Source organism: Bubalus kerabau, chromosome 7, assembly GCF_029407905.1.
Source record: "Bubalus kerabau isolate K-KA32 ecotype Philippines breed swamp buffalo chromosome 7, PCC_UOA_SB_1v2, whole genome shotgun sequence".
Lineage (NCBI taxonomy): Eukaryota > Metazoa > Chordata > Mammalia > Artiodactyla > Bovidae > Bubalus > Bubalus kerabau.
Window position 1 is genome coordinate 40,249,337 of NC_073630.1, and position 26,707 is coordinate 40,276,043.

General features: G+C 41.7%; 2 protein-coding genes across 6 annotated transcripts in view; one reads left to right on the top strand and one right to left on the bottom strand.

Annotated features, from left to right (window-relative positions):
- The window catches only part of LOC129657671 (uncharacterized), a 74,041-nt gene extending 51,551 nt beyond the window's left edge, over positions 1-22,490 (top strand). The window contains exons 5-6 of the mRNA XM_055588065.1: positions 20,985-21,065; positions 21,755-22,490. Coding sequence (XP_055444040.1) covers positions 20,985-21,065; positions 21,755-22,000 — 327 coding nt within the window. The 3' untranslated portion in view covers positions 22,001-22,490. The remainder of the gene's footprint in view (positions 1-20,984; positions 21,066-21,754) is intronic.
- A 2,385-nt stretch (positions 22,491-24,875) lies between these two features.
- Positions 24,876-26,707, bottom strand: part of PDE5A (phosphodiesterase 5A) — a 147,312-nt gene continuing 145,480 nt past the window's right edge. For all 5 annotated transcript variants that reach the window (XM_055588060.1, XM_055588059.1, XM_055588055.1 and 2 more), the window contains one exon: positions 24,876-25,170. In XM_055588060.1, the coding sequence (XP_055444035.1) occupies positions 25,033-25,170 (138 nt within the window). In that variant the 3' untranslated portion in view covers positions 24,876-25,032. The remainder of the gene's footprint in view (positions 25,171-26,707) is intronic.

The following is a 26,707-nucleotide window of genomic DNA, read 5'->3' on the forward strand; positions in this document are numbered from 1 at the left end:
GGATTATCCCCAACTATTTCAGGTTGGTACCCTGCAAACCAGACCTGAAGACAGAATGAAGCGCCTGGAGTTTCTGCGGGACTGCTCGTGGGGGAAACCTCTACATGACGGAGGCCGCAGGACTGGGCTGCGACCTGATTCTAAATCAGACAGTGGGGGCTGTCTGCTGCGTGGTGCGTGCAGTCTTCAGCTGGTCCTCTAAGACGGTCCGGAAGTGGCTTTGTAGTAGAGCCTGAAGTTAGGCAGGTTGATTCCTCAGTATTCCTAAGTATTTTATTCTTTTCGTTGCAATGGTGAATGGAATTGTTTCCCTAATTTCTCTTTCTATTTTCTCATTATCAGTGTATAGGAATGCAAAGGATTTCTGTGTGTTGATTTTATATCCTGCAACTTTACTATATTCATTGATTAGCTCTAGTAATTTTCTGGTAAAAACAGGCTAGACGGAGGGGTTGGACACAGCCTGCCCCTGGAGAGAGGGTGCAGCCTCAGGCCCGGGCCAGGTTTAGGGAGGACCTAGCTGTGCCCTGACGCTGTCAGTGCTGGACGATCCTGGCAGCCTGGAGACGAAGGCTTCTGTGCTGTGGTTCTGTGTGCGGGTACGGTTGGGGTCGTGGCAGCTTGATGGGAGATGGATCTTGTCAGGACACCACAGTATTCACTGAAATTTAGCTCTTGCATTGCTTGGATCAACTTGCTGCATAGGCTCAAGTTACTTCATGTGGGAACAACTTCTCCAGTACCCTGACTGGTCTCTTTTTCTGAGGAAAATGCGGAGTAACTAGCCCTGTGGCAGCAGCTGTCCTTGGGGTCACAGCTGATGCTTATAAGCTCTCTCTCCCATTATCCATTCTAGGTTTGCCTTGTTCTTGGGGGCTGTTCATAGGAGCCTTGGGATCCTGGCCGTTATGCCCTTCTCTCGCTGTGACTGCTGCCCTTATCTATTTTCTTTTAAAATTTGGCAGAGAGATACTAAACAATTTTCTAGTGGGTCATGTGGGTACCAAACATATTCCTTCCTCCTCCTGTTGTGTAAGAGCAAGCCTTCCTTCTGCTACTCTGGGTCGGTTACTTCTGCAGGATGGTAACTTCTTACCTTGACTATTGGTCTCTTGGGAAATAGAATTTCTAATGTGAAATATTAGAGTATTAGTTAACACTTCACTATTCTGTAATAGTTAAATAAATCCCCAGTATACCCCAAGAAAGAAGTCTGTTTTTACAAGAAGTTAATTTGACCAGCATGAAAATGGGAAAATAAACTTTACAGAAAATGGTTCTTACGATTTAGGCAATCACAAATGAATGATTAACTGGCTTAAATATCACTGATGATTATGACTCTGTTGTATATCACGCTTGTTCAGGGCAGGTAAGAGAGCACTTAAAGATTGTGCTGAAACAAGCAGATTGCAGCAAATGCCCTTTGGTTACCTTTGCAATCAAAAGCTCATTCACCTTGGCCTTTTTTTTCCCCCCTCACATAAGAGATTAAAACAAAAGATTTATTATGGATTTCTGTTTAACTGGGGTGTACAGCTTCCCAGGTGGTGCAGTGGTAAAGAATCTGCCTGCCAGTGCAGGAGACACGGGTTCTGGGTTGAGAAAATCCCCTGGAGGAGGAAATGGCAACCCACTCCAGCATTCTTGCCTGGAAAATCCCATAAACAGGGGAGCCTGGCGGGCTACAGTCCACGGGGTCGCAAAGAGTCAGACACGACTGAGTAAACATGCAGGGAGGTAATATGGAGGAAGGAGGAAAGAGGTTTGAATGGAGAAAGAGGGGTAGACAGCCTACATTCCCATCATCCATGAGAAAAACTCCCAGCTCAGCTGCTTTTGATCGCTAGCCACTTCTGCGGTTGTAGAAGCTCATGACTCCTCTCTCTGGACAGAGTAGGATGCATGTTTGTAGGCCAAAAATGATGGCACTGATGAGATGTATGCTGCAATTGCCATTGATCTGTGGACAGTGGCTCGTGCAGAAAGGCTGAAAGTGGCCTCTCAGATACTGGAGATTAGCCAGTGGGGTCCCTTCTCCTGTGACAGCACAGCAGGGACTTTGAAGTCAGACCTGAGTTCATTTTCTAGCTGGGCCACTTGCAAGGTATGTCTCTTTGAGCAGGTAACCCTTCTCTGCCTTGTTTTCATGTCTGAAAACCGGGGACCCAGATATCTACTTAATGAGAGGGTTGTAAGGATAAAATGAGTTCATGCATGGAAAGGGCCTGCCACATATTTCCTGCTCAATAAACATTCACCTCCTTCCCTCCACTGTGCTAGGAGACCTTTCTGTGACTCTGAGAATTGTCCTCTGGTAGCTCTTTTCTATAAAAAAGGCCTCTTTGGTGTGAAATCCCCTGCCATTTTTGTGCCCAGGACACAGGCTTCACAGCTCTTCTAAGGGGCAGGGCTCTGGCCAGAAAGACAGTTCACTCACTCGGTGCAGCAGGGTGGTCCCGAGGGCCTTGAGCCTTGCCAGAGTGGAGCCTTGTATCCCTGTGGAGCTGGGACTGCCCCGTCCTCATGTGGAGTTTGCTCTGGGTTTTTAAGAGGCTCCAAACTAGCGCAGCCGGAGAGGCCTAAGGCTGAGTGGGGGACCAGCCATCCCCTGGATTTCGGCTTCAGATGAAAGCACCACTAGCTTCACCTCCTTTTCTGAATCTCCTTTGAAATGCTTTCTCTCTGATGGACTTGGGACAGACTGCATGCTCAGGGATGCTTTTTGCCTGAGTCTTCTGCCAGGGCCTTTTTCAAAGCTGGACTGATCCTTGGTTCTGATAATGCAAAGTGATTGTCAGACCTCTGGGGTGGCAGCTGGCAGGAAACTTTGCCCTTCCAAGTTACTCCTGGATGTTGATCCAAGCCATCAGGACATATGTAGATGATGAATCAGGAAGAGCACCTTTGCCCTCTTCTCCCAGATCTAGAAACAGTGTGGAGAATTACCAGGAAGCAGTATCTGTGCCATATGAAATGTCAGCCCTCCCTGTTCCCCTCTCAGCCACATCCAATTTTTCTTTGTTACAACTGTGAGAAGGACTTAATCTCATCATTCTGACCTTTTGCAGTCAAGTGTTCTCCAAGGAGATTATCCATGGGGAGGAGGAGGGTTGACAATGGAGGTAATCTTTCAAAGTCCTATTTAAGCAATTGTAGATCATCAGGAGGAGAGGAAATTCTGGAGACCATCATGACCATCTTACTTCTGCCCTGCTGAAACTCAATCCAAACTGTCAATGTTTTGACCTCTCTTCCCTACATAGATGGAATATGTTGTGCTTTTGTTGAGATGAAAGTTAGAGGGCATAGTTAGAGGGCAAACCGTTTTCAGTGAGTTTGCTGTTTCAAATTTCTCTTGAATGGAAATGTAACTTTAATCATTGCTTAAGTGATTTTGTGTCAAGTATTTTATTTCTCTTTAATCTTGGGATTGTTAGCAGAAGAAAAGAGCAGTGTCTTAGATTGGTGGTTCTCAGGCTTCATCAGAATAAAACGGAAGGCTCATGAGAACTCAGATTGCTCAGCCTGACCCTTAGAACATCAGGCGTTGGGCTCAAGAATTTGCAGTTTCAACAGGTGACACTGGTCTGCTGGCCCAGGAGCACGCACACTTTGCAGATTACAGATTTATAAAGCAGCCTAACCATCTGGAACCTTAGAGACTGGCATTATTTTGTAATGCAAACTGTGCCAGATTTGATGTAGATTCAGATGGCAACTTTGCAAGTTATAAGAGTTGAAACAACTGAGTCTCAGAAACTCAAGTTTCAGCTTCTGAAAATCAGGAATGAAAGCAACGCCTGCATCTCAGAACTGCTCTGAAAATGAGACGAGGTCATGCACGTGAAGGAGCCTGGTATATGGCAAAGCACAACCTGAGTTCCCTTCATCCTAGGTGCACTTCCGTTTCTCTTTAGTTTATTTGTTTGTGTCTGTGCTTGGTCTTCATGGCTGTGTTTCGCCTAGGCTTTCTCTCTGTGGGGCAAGGGCTCCTTGTGCCGGCTTCTCTTGTTGGAGCACTGGCTTCAGAGCACGGGCTCAGTAGTTGTGGTGCATGGGCTTAGTTGCCCGTGAAGTCTTCCTTGATCAGGGATTGAACGTGTGTCCCCTGCATCAGTAGTCGGGTTCTTAACCCCTGAATCACCAGGGAAGTCCCCTAGATGTATAGTCAACTTTTATCTTAAGAATAAAATCTTTTAACATCTGGGATAGAAGTCTTTCATCGTTATCATCATCATAATAAAAGTAACAATAATGGAAGTTTGCTGCTGCTGCTGCTAAGTCGCTTCAGTCATGTCTGACTCTGTGCAACCCCATAGACGGCAGCCCACCAGGCTCCCCCATCCCTGGGATTCTCCAGGCAAGAACACTGGAGTGGGTTGCCATTTCCTTCTCCAATGCATTAAAGTGAAAAGTGAAAGTGAAGTTGCTTCAGTCGTGTATGACTCTTAGCTACACCATGGACTGCAGCCTACCAGGCTCCTCCATCCATGGGATTTTCCAGGCAAGAGTACTGGAGTGGGGTGCCATTGCCTTCTAATCTACTATTTATTGTACTTTCTGTATGGGGGACTTAACACATTTTTCAGAAACTTCATAAAATCTACTTTATCATATAAACTCCTTACCTATTTAAAATGTTTTTAAGGCCTTAGGGCAGGGCAGCCCCCTTGGGTTTGTGAGGCCCCTGTCTATATGCACAATTTGAATTAAAAATGTGGTACACTCATACCATGGAATGTTATTTAGAGCTAAAAATAAATGGACTAGGAAATTAAGAAGAGACATAGGAAAAAACTTGGATGCATGTTACTAAGTGGAAGAAGCCAGTTTGAAAAGGCTGCATAATGTATGGTTCCAACCATGTGATATTCCGGAAAAGGCAAAACTGTGGAGACCGTGAAAAAGTCAGTGGTTGCCAGGGCTGAGGGAGAGGAGAGGACTGACTAGGTAGAGCACACAGGGTTTTTAGGGCAGTGGAATATGTATGATTTTATAGTGATACAAGCAGGGAGTGTATGTGAAGTCTCCATACTTTCCTGTCAATTTTGCTGTGAGCCTCAGACGCTCTGAAAAAATAGTCTGTAAATTGGAAAAAAAAAAAAGTGGTTGTCAGGTGTTGGGGGTGATGACAAGGTAAAAGAGGATGTTTAGAGCAATGAAATTACTGTTTGATACTGTAATTAGATACCTGTTATTATACATTTGTCCAAACCCATAGAACGTACCACACCAAGAGTGAACCTTGGGGCCTCCCTGATGGCTCAGACAGTAAAAAACTGCTTGCAATGCAGGAGACCCAGGTTCAACCCTTGGGTCAGGAAGATCCCCTGGGGAAGGGAATGGCAACCCACTCCAATATTCCTGCCTGGAAAATCCCATGGGCTGAGAAGCCTGAAAGGCTACAGTCCATGGTGTCACAAAGAGTAGGACATGACTGAGCGACTAACACTTTCACTTTCAAGAGGGAACCCTAATGTAAACTTTGGACTTTAGGTGGCAATGATGTGTCCGTGTTGATTCATCAACTGTAAAAAAATATATCACTAAGAAATGTTGATAGTGGGGGACTGTGCCTGTGGAGGTATGGGGTATCTGGGGACTCTGTACTTTGTTTTCAGTTTTGTTGTGAACCCAAAACTCTATTTCCTTTGTGTGTCTGTCTGTTTGTGTGTGTCTGTTTTGTTGACATATAGTTGCTGTATAATAGTATATAAATTACAGTTGTATAATATAGATGTATGTATAGATGATTCATCTCACACGCTAGTAAAGTAATGCTCAAAATTCTCCAAGCCAGGCTTCAGCAATACGGGAACCATGAACTTCCAGATGTTCAAGCTGGTTTTAGAAAAGGCAGAGGAACCAGAGATCAAATTGCCAACATCCGCTGGATCATCAAAAAAGCAAGAGAGTTCCAGAAAAACATCTATTTCTGCTTTATATGACTATACCAAAGCCTTTGACTGTTTGGATCACAATAAACTGTGGAAAATTCTGAAAGAGATGGGATTACCAGACCACCTGACGTGCCTGTTGAGAAACCTATATGCAGGTCAGGAAGCAACAGTTAGAACTGGACACGGAACAACAGACTGGTTCCAAATAGGAAAAGGAGTACGTCGAGGCTGTATATTGTCACCCTGCTTATTTAACTTATATGCAGAGTACATGATGAGAAACGCTGGGCTGGAAGAAGCACAAGCTGGAATCAAGATTGCCGGGAGAAATATCAATCACCTCAGATATGCAGATGACACCACCCTTATGGCAAAAAGTGAAGAGGAACTAAAAAGCCTCTTGATGAAAGTGAAAGAGGAGAGTGAAAAAGTTGGCTTAAAGCTCAACATTCAGAAAACGAAGATCATGGCATCTGGTCTCATCACTTCATGGGAAATAGATGGGGGAACAGTGGAAACAGTGTCAGACTTTATTTTCTTGGGCTCCACAGTCACTGCAGATGGTGACTGCAGCCATGAAATTAAAAGACGCTTATTCCTTGGAAGAAAAGTTATGACCAACCTAGATAGCATTAAGCAGAGACATTACTTTGCCAACCAAGGTCTATATAGTCAAGGCTATGGTTTTTCCAGTAGTCATGTATGGATGCGAGAGTTGGACTGTGAAGAAAGCTGAGTGCCGAAGAATTGATGCTTTTGAACTGTGGTGTTAGAGAAGACTCCTGAGAGTCCTTTGGACTGCAAGGAGATCCAACCAGTCCATTCTTTTTTTTTTTTAATTTAATTGAATTTTATTTTTAAACCTGAAACACTGTATTAGTTTTGCCAAACATCAAAACGAATCCGCCACAGGTATACATATGCTCCCCATCCTGAACCCTCCTCCCTCCTCCCTCCCCACACCATCCCTCTGGGTCGTCCCAGTACACCAGCCCCAAGCATCCAGCATCGTGCATCGAACCTGGACTGGCAACTCGTTTCATACATGATATTACACATGTTTCAATGCCATTCTCCCAAATCTTCCCACCCTCTCCCTCTCCAACAGAGTCCATAAGACTGTTCTATACATCAGTGTCTCTTTTGCTGTCTCGTACACAGGATTATTGTTACCATCTTTCTAAATTCCATATATATGCATTAGTATACTGTATTGGTATTTTTCTTTCTGGCTTACTTCACTCTGTATAATAGGCTCCAGTTTCATCCACCTCATTAGAACTGATTCAAATGTGTTCTTTTTAATGGCTGAGTAGTACTCCATTGTGTATATGTACCACAGCTTTCTTATCCATTCATCTGTTGATGGACATATAGGTTGCTTCCATGTCCTGGCTATTATAAACAGTGCTGCGATGAACATTGGGGTACATGTGTCTCTTTCCCTTCTGGTTTCCTCAGTGTCTATGCCCAGCAGTGGGATTGCTGGATCATAAGGCAGTTCTATTTTCAGTTTTTTAAGTAATCTCCACACTGTTCTCCATAGTGGCTGTACTAGTTTGCATTCCCACCAACAGTGTAAGAGGGTTCCCTTTTCTCCACACCCTCTCCAGCATTTATTGCTTGTAGACTTTTGGATCGCAGCTATTCTGACTGGTGTGAAATGGTACCTCATAGTGGTTTTGATTTGCATTTCTCTGATAATGAGTGATGTTGAGCATCTTTTCATGTGTTTGTGAGCCATCTGTATGTCTTCTTTGGAGAAATGTCTATTTAGTTCTTTGGCCCATTTTTTGATTGGGTCATTTATTTTTCTGGAGTTGAGCTGTAGGAGTTGCTTGTATATTTTTGAGATTAGTTGTTTGTCAGTTGCTTCATTTGCTATTATTTTCTCCCATTCTGAAGGCTGCCTTTTCACCTTGCTAATAGTTTCCTTTGATGTGCAGAAGCTTTTAAGTTTAATTAGGTCCCATTTGTTTATTTTTGCTTTTATTTCCAATATTCTGGGAGGTTGGTCATAGAGGATCCTGCTGTGATGTATGTCGGAGAGTGTTTTGCCTATGTTCTCCTCTAGGAGTTTTATAGTTTCTGGTCTTACGTTTAGATCTTTAATCCATTTTGAGTTTATTTTTGTGTATGGTGTTAGAAAGTGTTCTAGTTTCATTCTTTTACAAGTGGTTGACCAGATTTCCCAGCACCACTTGTTAAAGAGATTGTCTTTAATCCATTGTATATCCTTGCCTCCTTTGTCAAAGATAAGGTGTCCATATGTGCGTGGATTTATCTCAAACCAGTCCATTCTAAAGGAGATCAGCCCTGGGTGTTCTTTGGAAGGACTGATGCTGAAGCTGAAACTCCAGTACTTTGGCCACCTCATGCGAAGAGTTGACTCATTGGAAAAGACTCTGATGCTGGGAGGGATTGGGGGCAGGAGGAAAAGGGGACGACGGAGGATGAGATGGCTGGATGGCATCACCGACTCGATGGACGTGAGTTTGAGTGAACTCCGGGAGTTGGTGATGGACAGGGAGGCCTAGTGTGCTGCGATTCATGGGGTTGCAAAGAGTCGGACACGACTGAGTGACTCAACTGAACTGAACTGAACTGAACTGATAGATGATTCACAGTTTTCAAAAGTTACATTCCATTTGTAGTTATTATCCCTGTGTTGCACAAAAATTATTACTGCGGTTTATGTCAAAGAGTGTTCTGTTTGTGTTTTCCTCTGCTGTCTCCGTATAGTATCCAGTCTTAGATTTAGTTCTTGTGGCTTCTTTTATACCTTATAGTTTGTACCTTGTACTCCACCACCCCACCTCTCTCCCCCTTCCTTCCAGTAACCACTGTTTCTTATTTTTATCTGTAGGTGTCTTTTTTGTTAAATTCACTAGTTTGTTGTATTTTTTAGATTCTACATAGAAGTGATAGCATATAGTATGTCTTTCTCTGTCTGAGTTATTTCACTTAGCATAATGCCCTTCAAGTCCATCCATGTTGCTGCAAATGGCAAAGTTTCATTCTTTTTTTTATAGCTGAGTAATATTCCAGTGTGTGTGTGTGTGTGTGTGCGCATGCGTGCATGTGCTAAGTTGTGTCCAACTCTTCGTGACCCCATGGCCTGTAGCCCGCCAGGCTCCTCTGTCCATGGAATTTTCCAGGCAAGAATACTGGAGTGGGTTGCCATTTCCTTCTTCAGGGGATCTTCCTGATCCTGGGATTAAACCCACATCTCTTGTGTCTCCTACATTGGCAGGCAGGTTCTTTACCAACTGAACCACCAGGGCCCCATATTCCATTATATCTATTTATCTATGTGTGTGTGTGTGTGTATAAAATATATAACATATATACCACCTTTATCAGTTGATCTGTTTATGGACACTTAGGTTGCTTCCATATCTTGGTAATTATAAATAATGCTACTGTGAACTATGAATGCTACTATTGCAGTGTGTGTATCTTTTTAAATTATTATTATTATTTTGGATAAATACCCAGGAGTGGAATTGCTGGGTCACATGGTGCTCTATTTTTAGCTTTTTGAGAAGCCTCCATACTGTTTTCCACACAGACTGCACCAATTGACAGTCTCACCAACAGTACACAAGGCTTCTCTTTTCTCCATATCCTTGCCAGCGTGTCATTTCTGTTCTTTTTGAAGTTAGCCGTTCTGACAGGTGTGAAGTGATATCTCATTGTGGGTTTGACTTACATTTCCCTCATGATTAGTGATATTGAGCATCTTTTTATGTGCCTTTTGAGCATCTGCATTTCATCTTTCAAAAAAGGTCTGTTTAGGGCTTCTGCCCATTTTTTAATTGGATTGTTTGCCTTTTTTTTTTTTTATGTTGAGTTGTATGAGCTGTTTATATATGTTGGGTATTGATCCCTTATTGATCATATCATTTGCAAATGCTTTTTCCCATTCAGTAGGTTGTCTTTTCATTTTCTCAATGCTTTCCTTTGTTGTACCAAAGCTTTTAAGTTTAATTAAGTCCCATTTGTTCATTTTTGCTTTGATTTCCTTTACTCTGGGAGATAGATATAAAAAAATTATTGCTGCGATTTATGTCAAAGAGTATTCTGCTTATGTTTTCCTCTAGTAGTTTTATAGCATCCAGTTGTACATTTAGTTCTTTAATTCATTTTGAGTTTGTTTTTGTATCTGGTATTAGAGAATGTTCTGACTTCATTATTCTACGTGTGGCTGTCTAGTGTTCCGGGCACCACTTACTGGAGAGACAGTCTTTTCTCTATTGTATGTTCTTGACTCATTTGTTGTAGACTAATAGCCCATTATTTCTGGGCTCTCTCTTCTGTCCCATTGATCTGTGTGTCTTTTCTGTGACAGAACCATTCTGGGTGTTTTGGTTTTTTTTTCCCCCAACTTTTAAAAATTGGAATATAATTGATTTACAATGTTGTGTTAGTTTCAGGTGTACAGCAAAGTGATTCAGTTCTGCACATACATACATCTATTTATTTCAGATTCTTTTCTCTTATACGGTTATTACAAAGTGTTGAGTATAGTTCCCTGTGCTGTACAGCAGATCTTTGTTGGTTACTTATTTTAAATACAGTAGGGTGTATATGTTAATCCCATGTAGGTGTGTTAACTCTTCTCTAAGTGTTCAGTAGAATTCTCCTGTGAAGACATCTATTCCTGGATTTTTGTTTGTAGAGAGTTTCTAAATTACAGATTCAATTTCAGTATGGATAATTGGTCTCTCAGGGAGGCCTAGCATGCTGCAGTCCATGGGGTCACAAAGAGTTGGACACGACTGAGCGACTGTACGGAACTGAATTGGTATCTTCATATTTTTTTTCTTCCTGGAAAAAAGGAAGATTGTACCTAAGAATTTTTAGGAGATTGTACCTAAGAATTTTTTTTTTTTGGAAAAGAATAGTCCCTGTTTTCTAGGTTGTCAATCTTATTGGCGTGTATTTGCTCATATACCTTGGGATCCTTTGTATTTTTGTGGTGTCAGTTTAACTTCTTCTTTTTCCTTTCTGATTTTATTGATCTGGGCCCTCTCTCTTTTTTTTCTTGAGGAGTCATTTTCTTTTTTTAATATCTTTTTAAAGAACCAGGATTTGATGTCAGTCATCTTTTCTATTGTTTTTTCTTTAGTCTGTGTCTCACTTATTTCTGTTTTGATCTTTATGATTTCTTTCCTTCTACCAACTTTGGGTTTTGCTTGTTCTTTTTTCTCTTTTTTCTTTTTGCTTGTTTCTTTGTTTCTTATTTTACGTTGTTCATTTGATAGTTTTTGTGTTTCATGACGTAAGTGTTTATCACTATAAACTTCCCTCTTAGAACTGCTTTTGCTGCATCCATTGGTTTTGGATTGTTGAGTTTTCATTTTCACTTGTCTGTAGGTATTTTTTAATTTCCTTTGTGCTTTCTTCAGTGATCCATTGTTTGCTTAGGGACATATTGTTTAGCCTCTATGTGTTTGTGGTTTATTTTACTTTTTTTCAGTTTTTTTTTTTTTCTTATAGTTGATTTCTAGTCTCATAGTGTTGTGAACAGACAAAAAAATGCTTGATATGATTTCAGTTTTCCTCCGTTTTACTGAGGCTTATTTTATAGCCCAGCTAGTGATCTGTCCTGGAGAAGGCAATGGCACCCCACTCCAGTACTCTTGCCTGGAAAATCCCATGGACAGAGGAGCCTGGTAGGCTGCAGTCCTTGGTGTTGCTAAGAGCTGGGGACGACTAAGCGACTTCATTTTCACTTTTCACTTTCATGCATTGGAGAAGGAAATGGCAACCCAGTCCAGTATTCTTGCCTGGAGAAGCCCAGGGACAGAGGAGCCTAGTGGGCTGCCGTCTATGGGGTCACACAGAGTCGGACACAACTGAAGTGACTTAGCAGCAGTGATCTGTCCTGGGGAATTTCCATGTGCACTTGAAGAGTGTCTATTCAGTTGCTTTCAGGTGGAATGCTCTCTATAAATCAGTTAAGTTCATTGGGTGTCTTTTACGTTCATAATGTGTGTTTTAAGGTCTGTGTTTCCATATTGCTTTCCTGTCTGGATGATCTGTCTGTTGACATACATGGAGTGTTAATGTCCTCTACTATTATCGTATGTTCTTAGATTCCACATGTAAGTGATAGCATTCAGTATTTGTCTTTCTCTACCAGACCTATTTCACTAAGCATGACACCCTCCAGGTTCATCCATGTTATTGCACATGGTAAAATTTCATATTTGTATGGCTGAGTTATCTATCTATATATATATATTCTTTGGAAACATTACCAGAATTACTGCGTTAAAGGGTATGCTTTATCTGGCATAGCACACACACATATACATAGGACTCTCCTGGTGGCTTAGATGGTAAAGCATCTGCCTACAATGCGGGAGACTCAGGTTCAATTCCTGGGTCAGGAAGATCTCCTGGAGAAGGAAATGGCAGCCCACTGCAGTATTCTTGCCTGGAAAATCCCACAGACAGAGGAACCTGGGGGGCTGCAGTCCATGGGATCACAAAGAGTCGGACTCGACTGAGCAACTTCACTTTCACTTTCTATTATTGTGTTACTGTCAATTTCTCCTTTATGTCCATTAATATTTTCTTTAGTTATTTAGGTGCTCCTTTCTTGAGTACACATGAATTTACAATTGTTATCTTCTTGGACTGATTCCTTGATCATTATGTAGAGTGCTTCTTTGTTATCTTGTAACAGTATTTATTTTGAAGTATATTTTGTTTTATGTAAGTATAGCTACTCTGGTTTTCTGTTGGTTTCTGTTTGTATGTAATACCTTTTTCTATTCCCTCACTTGCAGTCTGTGTATATCTCTAGATCTGAAGGGAGTCTCTTGTAAGCAACATGTCTTGTAGACACAAAAACAAGACCCATGCCTTGTTTTTGTGCCTACAAGACATGTTGCCTACAAGAGCATGCCTTGTTTTTGTGTCTGTTTAGGCAGTCTGTCGGAGAAGGCAATGGCACCCTACTCCACTATTGTTGCCTGGAAAATCCCATGGACGGAGGAGCCTGGAAGGTGCAGTCCATGGGGTGGCTGAGGGTCGGACACGACTGAGCGACTTCACTTTCACTTTTCACTTTCATGCATTGGAGAAGGAAATGACAACCCACTCCAGTGTTTTTGCCTGGAGAATCCCAGGGACAGGGGAGCCTGGTGGGCTGCCATCTATGGGGTCACACAGAGTCGGACACGACTGAAGTGACTTAGCAGCAGGCAGTCTGTGGCTTTTAGTTGGAGCATTTGGTTCACTTACATTTAAAGTGATTATCAATATGTATGTTATTATTGCCATTTTGTTAATTGTTTTAGAGTTGTTTTCGTAGGTATTTTTTCCCCTTTTTATTCCCTCTTGTGATTTGATGAGTATCATTTATTTTGGATTCCTTCTTTTTGTGTGTATATATTATAGATATTTGATATGTTTTTGCCATGAAGCTTTTGTATAGCAGCTTTTGTATAGTAGTCTGTATATATACAAAAATTTCATGGTAAACTCAAAGTAAACATTTATATATATATATATACACATATACACACAAAAAGAAGGAATCTAAAATAACACTGAAGATAGTCATCTATCAGATCAGATCAGTCGCTCAGTCATGTCCGACTCTTTGCGACCCCATGAATCGTAGCACACCAGGCCTCCCTGTCCATCACCAACTCCCGGAGTTCACTCAGACTCACGTCCATCGAGTCAGTGATGCCATCCAGCCATCTCATCCTCTATCGTCCCCTTCTCCTCCTGCCCCCAATCCCTCCCAGCATCAGGGTCTTTTCCAATGAGTCAACTCTTTGCATGAGGTGGCCAAAGTACTGGAATTTCAGCTTTAGCATCATTCCTTCCAAAGAAATCCCAGGGCTGATCTCCTTCAGAATGGACTGGTTGGATCTTCTTGCAGTCCAAGGGACTCTCAAGAGTCTTCTCCAACACCACAGTTCAAAAGCATCAATTCTTTGGCGCTCAGCCTTCTTCATAGTCCAACTCTCACATCCATACATGACCACTGGAAAAACCATAGCCTTGACTAGACGAACCTTTGTTGGCAAAGTAATGTCTCTGCTTTTGAATATGCTATCTAGGTTGGTCATAACTTTCCTTCCAAGGAGTAAGCGTCTTTTAATTTCATGGCTGCAGTCACCATCTGTAGTGATTTTGGAGCCCAGAAAAATAAAGCCTGACACTGTTTCCACTGTTTCCCCATGTATTTCCCATGAAGTGATGGGAGCAAATGCCATGATCTTCGTTTTCTGAATGTTGAGCTTTAAGCCAGCTTTTTCACTCTCCACTTTCACCTTCATCAATAGTAGTCTATATATATATAGACTTTCTTCACTGATTCCTTCTAGTGTATTTTTCATTTCTGTTGTATTCTTTACCTCCGTTTGGTTGTTCTTTATATTCTGTAGCTCTGTTAAAAACTTATAACTTCTTGCTCTGCCTCCATCCTTCTCCTGAGTTCTTTGATCACCTTTACACCTAAACTCTTTCTTGGGTAGATTGTCCATCTGGACTTCACTTAGTTCTTCTGGGGTTTTATTCTTGTTAGTTCATCTGGAACATGGTTCTCTTCTGCCTCATTTTTTTCTAAGTGCTGTTTGTATTTTTATGCACATGGTAGGTTAGTTATGTCTATTGACCTTGGAGAAGTATCCTTCTGTAGATATCTGTGCCTCACCACAGCACACTCCCCTCTCACCACCCAAGCTGTACGCTCTAGGGCTTCTCTGTAAAAGAGCTGTGAGTCCTACTGTGACAGGGCTCACTACACGGGTGGTATCGTAGGTTTCTCAGGCCCCTAGCCTGGTTGGTTATCAGGCCCTGCCCCATGTGGATTCTCCTGACTGTTGGTTAATGTGGCCTGGTCTCCAGGCTGCAGGCTACAGAACCCTAGGTGGCCCTAGGGCTAGTGGTGGCTCACTAGTAGCAGGATCTGGGTCCAGAATATTCCAGGGGTTGGTGACAAATTACTGGCATAACTGGGTTCTGAAGTCTGGGCTGTCGGGCCCAGGGATCCCGGGCAGGGGTCAGATCACTGGTGGTGTGGGGGGGACAGCCTCCTGCCACATTGGGTACGAGGCTGTGGAGAAGCTGGTGCTGGCCTGCTGTCCCAGGAAGCCTCTGGCCTGTTGTGGGTGGGCTGTGTGAGCACGGTTTTCTTGTGTCTGGTGTCTGCCCACTGATGTTTGAGGCTGGTCTAGAAGCCAGTAAAGGCTTCTGGAGGGCAGGATTGGGCTTGCCCACTGGTGGGTGGAGCTGGGTCTTGGCAGCAGCTTCTGGGGGACAGGGCCATGTCTAGGGGAGTGTTAAGAGATGGCTGTGGTCTCAGGAAGTCTTTAGGAAACCTGTTTGCTTGATGGATGGGTCTGTGCCTCCACCCTGTTTGGTTGTTTGACCTGAGGCATCCAAGTGCTGGTGCCTAAAGGCTGTTGGATAAGGCCAGGTTTGGGCACTAATGAGCTAGAGGGAGGGTCCCCAAATGGTGGCCACCAGTAGGCATGTCCATGTGACAGAGGGAACCTCCCCGGTATGGCTGCCGCCAGGGTCTATGTCCCCATGGTGAGCCGCAGCCACCCCTACCTGTCCAGAGACTTGCCAAGACGAGAAAGGAGGTCTAGCCCTGGATCCCATTAAATTCCTGCTTTTATCTTGGGTCCTGGTGTAAAATTTTATGTGCACCCTGTACGAATGATGTCTCTATTTCCCCCACCTCTCCCCTGCCCCACCCCCATCCTGTGGGGCTCTTGAAATTAAGTCCCACTGGCCTTCAATGCCAGATTCTCTAGAATCTCATCTTTCCAGTGCAGGATCCTAGGGTTGGTGAGCCCAAAGTGGGGCTAAGAACTCACTCCTCTGGGACAGCCCTGTACTTATTCTTGTTTGTGGGTTGCCCACGTGGGGATATGAGACTTGGTCATAGGTTGTGAGTCCACTTCTCCTACCCGTCTTGCTGTGGTTCCTTCTTTTTGTCTTTAGTTGTAGAGGAGCTCTTCTGGTAGGAGCAGTCTTTTTCATAGATGATAGCTCTTTAGCTGTGATTTTGGTATGCTCATGATAGGTGACCTCAGGGTCTTTCTACTCCACTATACCACTTTCTTGGCCAATCCTTTTCCAACCCAAAACTTTTCTGAAAAACAGTCTTATTAAAAGAGCACACCAAAAACGTATTCAAGAGCCCATGTGAAAGTGGCTGTGTTAGAATAATGGCCCCTAAACATGTCCACATCCTAACCCCTGGAATCTGTGAATATGTCCCTTTATGTGGCTGAAGAAGCTTTGCAGAGGTGGTTGTTAAGCATTTGAAAAAGGAAGTTCATCCTGGATTATTTGGATGGGCCACATGATCATACGGATCCTTAAGAGGGTGACAGGAGTGTTAGAGAAGAAACCATGAGGATGGAAGCAGGGATAGGTAGGGGGAAGTGTGTGGTGTGTGACTGAGGGGGGAGCTTTGCAGATGTTATGCTGTTGGCTCTGAAGATGGAGAAAGAGGCCATGAACTCATCAGTGCCGGGAGCCTCTGAGAGCTCAGGAAGGCCAGGAAGTGGCCTCTGGATGGAATGTAGCCTTGCTGACACATTTTAGACTTTTGATCACCTGAACAGTAAGATAATAAATTTGTGTTAAGTCAGTCCATTTGTGGTAATTTGCTGCACCAGCAATAGGAAGCTAACAGATTTTTTTTTTCAATGAAAATTTAGGAAGTTGAGAAGAGATATTTACCTAGTTTATTGCCATGTAAAAATCAATCCATAGTGGTAGTGTTCAAGTTCAGGAACCGCTTGTTTGGGTGAATGCTGGAACAGGAGGCCACGGGTGTCACCTGAAGGGTGTTCCTGCATTTGGAAGCACAAGAGCGAGGAGCCAGTGATGCCTCCCTGCAGCCTCTGTTTAGGGGTTCCGTTGCCTGAATTTTTTGAGGATCTGATCCTACAGTCTTATGGCTTCTGACTTTGTATGGTGTGAATTACTGTTTCCTCGTGTATATTGCAATTATGAGTTTGTCTTTAGTGGTATAAATTGTGTGGAAATTTCATGGGCCTGATTGAGGATGTGTTCTTCCAAAGACATTTTGCCTTTGCTTTCAACAGTTGTTCATGGATATTACCTGCCTGAGACTTCTTGTTTGCTATTTAACTTGGATAGTCCTGCATCAGCTTCAAACCCCAAATCTGGGTTAATGTGAAGATGGACTCTATGTTGTTATTATTTTTTAACCAGAGCTCAGATTAAGACAGGCAGGCTTCCTTTAGTTGTCCTGTGTCTCTGAATGAATTTTCCCCCACTTTCTACATGTTGAGAGCACAGCTCTTCAGAGTGTTCAGTCTTTCTTGGAGGGCCATTTCCTAGGTGCTTCCCTGACTCTCAAGACCATGTTTCCAGGTCTCATTTAAAACCCCTTCGTGATATAGATCTGCAGGTATTCCTGGGCCTGACATAGTATCAGCTCACACACTTAAACTGGGTTTTTAATTAGCCTTTCTTTGGCCTCTAGAGATTTCTCTTATATTTTCTTAAAAACTCAAATATACATTTAAAGAACATTTTGCTGGAATATATAATCTATAAAAATATTGAGTCATCATATTGTATACCTGAAACTGACATAATATTGTAAATCAGCTAAGTGTGTATATTAGTCACCCAGTCATGTCTGACTCTTTGTGACCCCATAGACTGTAGCCCACTAGGCTCCTCTGTCCATGAGATTCTCCAGGCAAGAATACTGGTGTGTTGCCATTCCCTGCTCCAGGGGATCTTCTCAACCCAGGGATCAAACCCTGGTCTCCTGCATTTCAGGCAGATTCTTTACCGCCTGAGCCACCAGGGAAGCCCCAGATCAACTATACTTCAATTTAAAAATAAAGCACATTTGCTTTATTTTATACATTTATAAGTATTCATAATATTTATACTTTATAAATATGTTTGTAACCCTCATCATTTAAAAGTATAAATTTTATAAAAATTAAGTAAAATTGTGGGAAGCCTTTTGGGTTCTCACGTTTGCTGCCTCTAGGTCTTCACACGTTCCTTCAGCCTGGAATACTCTTCCTCCTTTGCACTTAGGTAAGCCAGTTGTCACACACTTCAGGAAGCCATCTGTGAACCCTCCGCTCCCACACTTGATGCAGAGACGTGACTATTTGCCCTCCTGTGTAGCTTCTGCTGGACTAGATGCTTTGTGAGACAATGTGTATTAGTTTACCTGAGCCTGATACTTAGGAAAGAATCAAGTATTTAGAAATGAATCAACATCTTCTGTTGACTTTTGTTGGGCATTGTTATTTTTAAATGTAAGTCTTATCTTCTCCATGAGATCATTGACCTCTAACTAGCCTTTTATGAATTTCTCTTGGCTCCTAGCAAAATGGTGAAACTCCCAATGAGAGTAACTCCACCAGTGGTTATCAGTTTATTAGTGAAAGCCTGGTGACTTCCTGTTCACAATAGAAAACAAATATTCTTTCCCGAAATTGTTTTATTCAGTTTATTTTTCCATCTTAAAATTTAGCTCTTGTCTGAGAATTTCTAAAAATGCTGTATTGATCTTTCTGTTGCCCTTCACTAGAATTACCTTATCCTTTCTTTATAAGATCCGATTTTACATCAAAGGGAATTGGATGAAAATTTGTTCTTTCACTGTTGGGTACCTTCAAAGTATCAACAGAAACAGAATGCAAGAGATGTTGGCGGGAGGGCTGTGTGATCCAGGCAGCTGTTCTTTAGGGCCAGGAGAATCAAGTATGCTTGAAGGCCTTATGCATGGAGCCAGAGTAGAAGAAGAGAAACAGAGGTTGAAGAAAGAGAGGGCATGATGATGGGACACAGCCCTGCCTTCATACACTCCCCCAAGAAGTCCATTACTTATTCTGATAGACTGGTAGAGCACCCTTAGTAAATACTTCTGTTAGCTTTTCTGGAGAGAGAGCAGCTGTAGCCAAGGTCGCCATTGAGCATGTTTTATGCTTTTCCTCCCTGTCAAGGCATATCAGCATGATCAGAGAATCCCTACCTTTCAGAGAGCTGGTTGGTGAAGGGGTAAGCTCGTGACTTACAGCAGTATGCTGGATTGATGTTGTATAAAGCCTAGAAAATGCTCCTGTTGGGTAAGGGAAACAGTGATATGACATGAAACGTGGCTCTAAAAGTATTTAATATAGGGGATATTAAAGTTTAAAGCTGTTGTGGTAGTTCATGTGATAGTTCATTCCTTCCACTTCCCGCCCTTAGCCATGTGCTCTTGTACCTTAAATTCAGATAGAAAGATGAAACCTAAAACATAGCATTGGGATTGCTGTTAGATGACTGAGAGTCAACTTAGTTCCTGAATATTTACACACACACATGCCTGCATACATACCTTTAAAAATGAGACAGGCATGCCTTTTAGATTTCTTTTGATTCCAGTAATTATTACTTTGATTCCATTCATAATTCCTGTGTATTTTTATTTTGAAAAAAAAAAACAAAAAAAACATGTGGTTAGAAACACATAGTTTCTCTCCTGCCAAGGCTGAATGTAACTTAAAATCAGAAAATATTCTCTGCAAATTCAAGGTGTTTCTGTTAATTTTTTATATGCCTTAAATGCAGAAAATTACACACTGATATTTGCATATATCAAATACATATATATATATCAACTATATCCATTTGCTGAGAAGGCAGCACAGCTAATAGCAAAAATGTGGATTTTATACAAGAAGGGATGATGTCGCTGTGGAAAGACTAATGAGTATAAATTAGAGAGACTTCAGATGATCAATTATTGTTTGCAGAAAATCTTAATCAAATGATCACTGGACAGAAGTAAGCAAATCTTAATTCTTTATTGATTTTTTTTCTGTTTTTCTTTGAAAGTGAAAGTCACCCCAGTCGTGTCTAACTCTTTGTGACCCCATGTACAGTCCATGGAATTTTCCAGGCCAGAATATTGGAATGGGTAGCCTTTCCCTTCTCCAGGGGATCTTCCCAACCCAGGGATCGAATCCAGATCTCCCACATTGCAGGTGGATTCTTTACCAGCTGAGCCACAGGGAACCCCAAGAATACTGGAGTGGGTAGCCAATCCCTTCAGTGGATCTTCCTGACCCAGAAGTCAAACCAGGGTCCACGGCATTGCAGGCGGATTCTTCACCAACTGAGCTATCAGGGAATCCCTGTTTTTCTTTAGCCGGTAAAAATATTTTTAAAAGCAGTTTATTCATTGTACCCAGTTAAGATTACTTCTTTAAATACAACTGAAATTATGGTGCTATCTAGTGGTTAGAAGATCTACAATACTGTTTTACATGAGCTTTCATTTTATTTTTGTCTTTAGCTTTGTGAATTAGGCATAGACTGGATACTCTGTGCTCAACGTGAGAGGGCTTGTCTAGTGGCAAAACTGAATCAGAATCAGAAGTATTGCCTTTAATTATACCTCCATGCCTCTAGACTAGCAGCACTGAAGCACAGTGGTACCTGGGATTCTGTGATGGCATAGCATTAGCTATTACCAGATGAACCAAAGGAGTATTAACTCTGAAGCCCCAAATAAAGCCACATCTGCAGGACATCTTGTATCTCGTGCTTCTAGATAACCCATTTGATTCACTAAGAGTGGATTCGGGACCTTTTACAATTAAAATTCAAGAAGAGAACTAAGTGGAACAAATATCTGCTTTCAAACTAGACAGATCTGGGCTCACATCCAACTCATGCCATTTGGCAAGTCTTTAATTCCTAAGCCTTAGCTCCTCATGCAATCTGAGAATGCTAACAGTTATTCTCTCTGTTGTTAGAGACTTGAAGTGCTAAGGTGTGTGGAAAATGTTGCCCTCCACCTGGTAGCAAAGGATATTAACAAAAAGATTATTTTACTCAGGTGTCTAGGCTGAACAAAGGAGTTTATTAAACCACATCCGCCCCCCCCCCCACCCCCGCCCCCGCCCAGCTAATAGGACCACAGGTTAGCTGGATTAAAGTCACTCAAACTCTTGGGCCCATTCTCCTCACCTAAAATTCAAAGTCCTGTAAGAATGACACAGTGCTCATACTTACTTGTTAATTCTTCTTTTTATTTTTACACAGCATGGCAAAATGAGGAAACAGCTGACAAGTGATGAGTCTGCACAATGGAAAAACCACCCTGATCATTGGCATCATAAGTGGGTAAGTGTTCTTTTAAAGTGATTTTGTCAAAGTCATATGAAATGGTTTTCATGGTGGGGGAGAGGAAAGACAAGAAACCAACATTCACAATTATTTAAAATGACTTAAATGCTAAACATAATATACATAGTAATAACTCTTTATCCTAGTATAAAAATAGTGCTAGAAACTATATATTTGTTCAAATGTATTGAAAAGGTATAAGAAATAGATATTAAGTGGCTAGTGATAATTCATAAGCTTTTCTTCCCTTAAACTGTATTAGAAATTTATGTTTTTAACTATTTACATGGCTTTCAACAACATTCATTAAGACATGTTTACATAGGCTTTTGAGAAGCATATGGGAAGGGCAAAGTGAGTTTTAATACTTTCTTCCTCGCTCCCTGCGGTGGAGCAGAAGGGGTCCAAAACCGTGTGCAGTTTAACAGTCTGAGAGAACTCTTGAGTAATCTCTACCTGGCTAGCATATGGAAAAATAATCTATACAGTGGAATATATGACTCCATACTTAACATAAGGTGTTCTTTAAGCTATCAACAGGCTAAGTGATTCATACTTATAGGAAGACAGGATGTTCACTGACGGATTCTTAATAAGTTCCAGGTAAAGAAGGTCCTTGAAAAACTGTATAATACATATAAGTGAAAGTGATAACTGTACCCTATATTTTCACATTAAATCGCCAGAAGCAGAAGCTGGTGAGTCTCTTATCCGCACTCCCTGCAGAGACTTACAAACTCCGTGAGGTCGCTGCATGGTCTCCACTGTGGAGTGCAGTACCTGACATGTGGCAGAAGCTCAGTAAAAGGTGGACTGAGGCATGTCGGATGCTGAGCACTGCGTTATACTACCTTGTTTTAACTATAATTATTCCTAGGAGAGGAGAGCAATTATACTCTTTCCCCCAATCCCATCTTAAATCAAGCTTGTAAAACAAAACAAACAGCATTTCTTCTGATGGCCTGTAAAGTTTTAGGACTACAATCTGATGGAAAACACAGGGAAACAGAACATCAAATTGGAGTTGGTCTGACATTTGTGCTCTGTGCTGAAAATAAAGGCACTTCACAGCTAGGTGAGAATATATCTGTGACCCGTTTCCTCCCGCAACCCATTATTTCCAGTACGCTGTCATACGCTTTCTCATCTCCAACACTCCCGTGGGAGGAAACTGTTACTTGTAGTAAGGAGATCGGTGGCGTTTGTACCTTGAGGCGAGGTGCTGAGAGAGCTCTAAATCTCACACAACTAATGATCTGCACTAGGAGCCAAAGAAATGTACTTTTTTCCTCCCCAGTCTTGGAAACTCAACATAGGAAATAACATATGGGACTAGACACCTTGCTTTGGGGCCCGCCGTCTCCTTTCCAACAGTGGTCTCCAGGGCCCACCAGCTCTGACACAGGAGCTGTCCTCTGTGACATCCCCCTTGCAGGGAAGGCTTAGCCCAAACACAACTCCTTCAGCGGCACAACTGGTTCACATTCACAGCAGTTATGACACTGAAACTCGAGTTCACACGGGTTAGTGACTGGCAAAGGCCACTCCTGTGAAAGTATAAGGCCAGGCAGGCAGTCTTACAGACATCATTCACAACTTAGCAAAGTAGTGGGGACTTCTGGGGCTGAAAATTGAAATGAAATGGTATCATGTTACTCAGCTAGAACAACAGCAAACTAATCTAGAACAATTTCTTGCTAGTTACAGGTAATATAAATATAGGGTAGGGTGAGAGAATATATATATATTCCCCCAACTTGAGAGGATACTGGAAAGGAAATATTCACATAAGAATTTGTGTCCATGTACCAGGTATTAATCCATGTATGGAATGATTTTCCTAAAAGTTAAAAATTATTTGAACCAACTAACCAGGCTTCAAGAAGCACTCTTCTTCTGTATGAACTAAAATACCCAAAGATAAAATAGGTATGGCATTGCCCAACTTCTTTCAGTTTCTAAACTAGTAAAGTAAAATAAGCCATTATCTAAAAGTAAGCCAAGAATTTCTAAATCTATCATCTTACTTGTTAAAATGACATACATACAAATTCTCTATACATAGTCTACTATGTATGTAAAAGTTGTAATGACATACATGAGAAGCCCTGAACAAACTGCTGAAATATTTGATTACAGATTTTAGCATAGCTGCTAAATCACAATGTGTATGGTAAAAAGATAGGTTACTGAAAAGACTGCTATTCTTCAAACAATTTTTCGGTACTAAGGAATTGTGTATGCATGCATAGGCATATCCTGGTATGAAGATATGTTATGTTAGTGACAGTCTGTGTAAGTTACACACCAGTGCCACCAAGAGGCAAACTCTCAGATCTCATGTGTATGACTTAAAAACAGAATAACATGCTGAAGTTACAAGTATTACAACAGTAATACATACTGCATTAAACAACTGATAACCTTCTAGACTCTCCCTTACCACTACAAAATGATGGCAATACAATATGTTTTGTGTTTTTTTTAACTGAAGAGTAAGAATAAAATTACTTTATGTCAAGATACATATACACACTTAGAATTTTCAAAACTTATATGTTGAATTTTAGGATGTTTAGGGAAAAAATGTATATAAATGGAAAATATGTTTTAGTGAAAATTCTTCTATGCTGCATTATCATATCCCCAAGAGCTTTTCTATCCAAACCAGTGATAGAAACTCAGAAACTTTTTTCAGAGATGTGGAGGGATATGAACAGATGAAACGCCTGTCTTCCTATTCTTCCCCAAGTCCAAACATTACTGCACATTTAGAGCAGATTTTCTTTTCCGGAACCAGTTTCTCGCTTCGTTATCTACTGCTCTCATATGGAATACAAGTGTCTTTAGGGGCACATATGTACAGTGGGAATACAATTAAATGAGCTCAAGTTCTAAGAAAACATTAGCATTTTCTAAATGGACTAAAAGTTATGAGAAGTAAATCCCACCAAGTATGAGCTCAGGGGCCAGTTTAGGGTGCATACCCTCTTGTCCTGAGTGGTCACAGCTCATTTCAGGCCTGTGCGCCCATGATCGCTTGTTGTGTTTTAAAGTGTTGACTTACAACGATGACTCATGAGGTGAACGAAAAGGAAGCTCAGTGTGTGACACCCTGACTGTCAGGGTGTCCTCCGGTGGAGCGTTCTCTTCCCTGACGGCTGTCCTGGCCACTCCATTTCTGCAGCAGGCTCATCCCTCGAGACTCAGGGGCTGGGTCTTCTTCCCAGGCTCCTCCTGCTCTCTACCAGGTCTGTTAGGTCGAAGTGAGCATTTATGGGTAGCCTTTGGGATGTATTGCACTGAAATAAGAAATCTCTCTCTTGCCTGTTCTCTAACAACACAAAAACCAAATTAATTAAGTAATGTCTTTTCTTTACAATACTGCCTTATAGTACTTTCCATTTGTTTAGAGTTTTAACTTTCTTTCGTTAAGGTAATAAGTGTTGAAAAATATAGCCCATTCCTTTTAAAATCCAACAAGCTTTAAAAGTCAACACTTTTCTCTGTTCTATGAAGGTTTTAAATGTCACAGAATATATTCAGTTTGCTCCTAGACTATTTTTAAGAAAGAAAAGATTCTAAACATTCTTCAAAGATTGATAATTCAGAAAACACAAAACCAATTATTTAAAATCCCCAGAAAAAAACAAACAAACCCAAAATTAGCCTCTGTGCAAGAATGCAACTTGTACCTGCAGTACACAAAATATTACAAACAGTGCTCTTATTCACGTGCTAAGAGTGGGTGGTGTTGATAATCTCAGTTCAGTGGCATAAAACAAATGTACAGAAAATATGCAATAGTCCTCTAAAAACATTTCATGCTACGCTGTCAAAAATTGTGCAAAAATAAAAATACAGCAGTGGCAAAGTATACACCAAATCTGTACAGTATGTAGCAAAACTCGGCATACTGCAGAAGACACCATCTGTCAACTTCAGCTCTGCATGAATAGGCCTCTCAGTTCCGCTTGGTCTGGCTGCTTTCACCATTAATCAGTGTCTTCTCCTGCTGTTCTGCAAGAGCCTGCCATTTCTGCCTGTTCTTTCTGCAGCCGTCCAGCAAAGGGAAACAGTCCTCTGAAACATGGGTCAAGGCCTAAAGAGAGAGAAAGAAAGCCGGTGACTAGCTGGCAACTGGGAAATAAGCCCTCTCCCCAGGCTTGTCCCAGAGGGTCACATCACACACTCACTTCCCAAGCAGACCCACTGCTGGGGTTCTCACAGAGCTGTGATCACAGATCATTTATGAATGACTCCTCTTAAGCTATACAGACGGGCAACACATGCTGAGACAAAGAGCAAATGCACACATTTCAACATAACATTATTAAGCAGTGAAGACAGATCTGTGTGGAATTGGCTCTGTAGAGAAAGAATCCATTTGCTTTTATGTACTACAGATGGTTCTCTCTAAGTGTTGACTTCATGGAGAGATGCTTAGTTTTTGTGATTTTCTATAAAATAATTTTATCCAATATACTTTAGATTTTTATCCAAGATTATAATAAAGATTCGGAGAAGGCAATGGCACCCCACTCCAGTACTCTTGCCTGGAAAATCCCATGGACGGAGGAGCCTGGTAGGCTGCAGTCCATGGGGTCGCTGAGAGTCGGACATGACTGAGCGACTTCACTTTCACTTTTCACTTTCATGCATTGGAAAAGGAAATGGCAACCCACCCCAGTGTTCTTGCCTGGAGAATCCCAGGGACGAGGGAGCCTGCTGGGCTGCCGTCTATGGGGTTGCACAGAGCTGGACACGACTGAAGTGACTTAGCAGCAGCAGCATAATAAAGATTAAACTCTATATGGCATTATTATTTGCCAACTATAGTTCCATAAATATTTAGCTTACAAGAACTTTCACTGTAGATTTCTGTGTCATAGACAAATATTGACTTAAATACCCAACAGCAGGGTTAGGAATATTGTGTTACTATTCTGCAGCCATTAAAACTGTCTTAGAAGACACATTTGAAACAGAAAGATGTACGTTCTATTATGGATTGCAAAGAGCAATTTTTGTTAAATGAAAAATATACGAAAATGTCATAAAGAATATGCACTGAAATAACAGTGGCTATCACATAGTAGAATTATAAGTGATTTTATCTTTTCGCTTCTCTATTATTCTGATTTTTCTATAAGAACCTATAACTTCTGTAATAATAGTAAAAATGCCTGTATATATCACATAGAATTTAACTATAGATTCAAATAAAATGAATAGGAAATATAGAAGGATGAAATTTATAATGGGTGATTTGACTATATGGGTATGGGAAAAAAATGGAGAGAGACATTAGTATCTGCAGCTGAGGAACTCTTAATCCAGTCCATAAGGAAGGCATTAGTTACAGAAAGGATGACTGGAGGTGCTGGAGACACTGCTGGGAAGGCTTCTGCACAGCGGTAAACGGCCAGCTTGCCGAGAAGGGAGGGCAGAAGGCGGCGCCGGGGCCTCACACGCGTTCTTTCATCCTGTTTTCTTTTGCTGTCTCTCCTGTCCCTCCCTCCTTTTTCCTCATCAGCCACAGCTTCTTTCTTCAATTCATCTGATGGCTAGAACCCTGGGCCCAGGCTGAGAACTGAACTCTAAACACAGTTCTCCCACTACCTACCTAGTTGGGACAA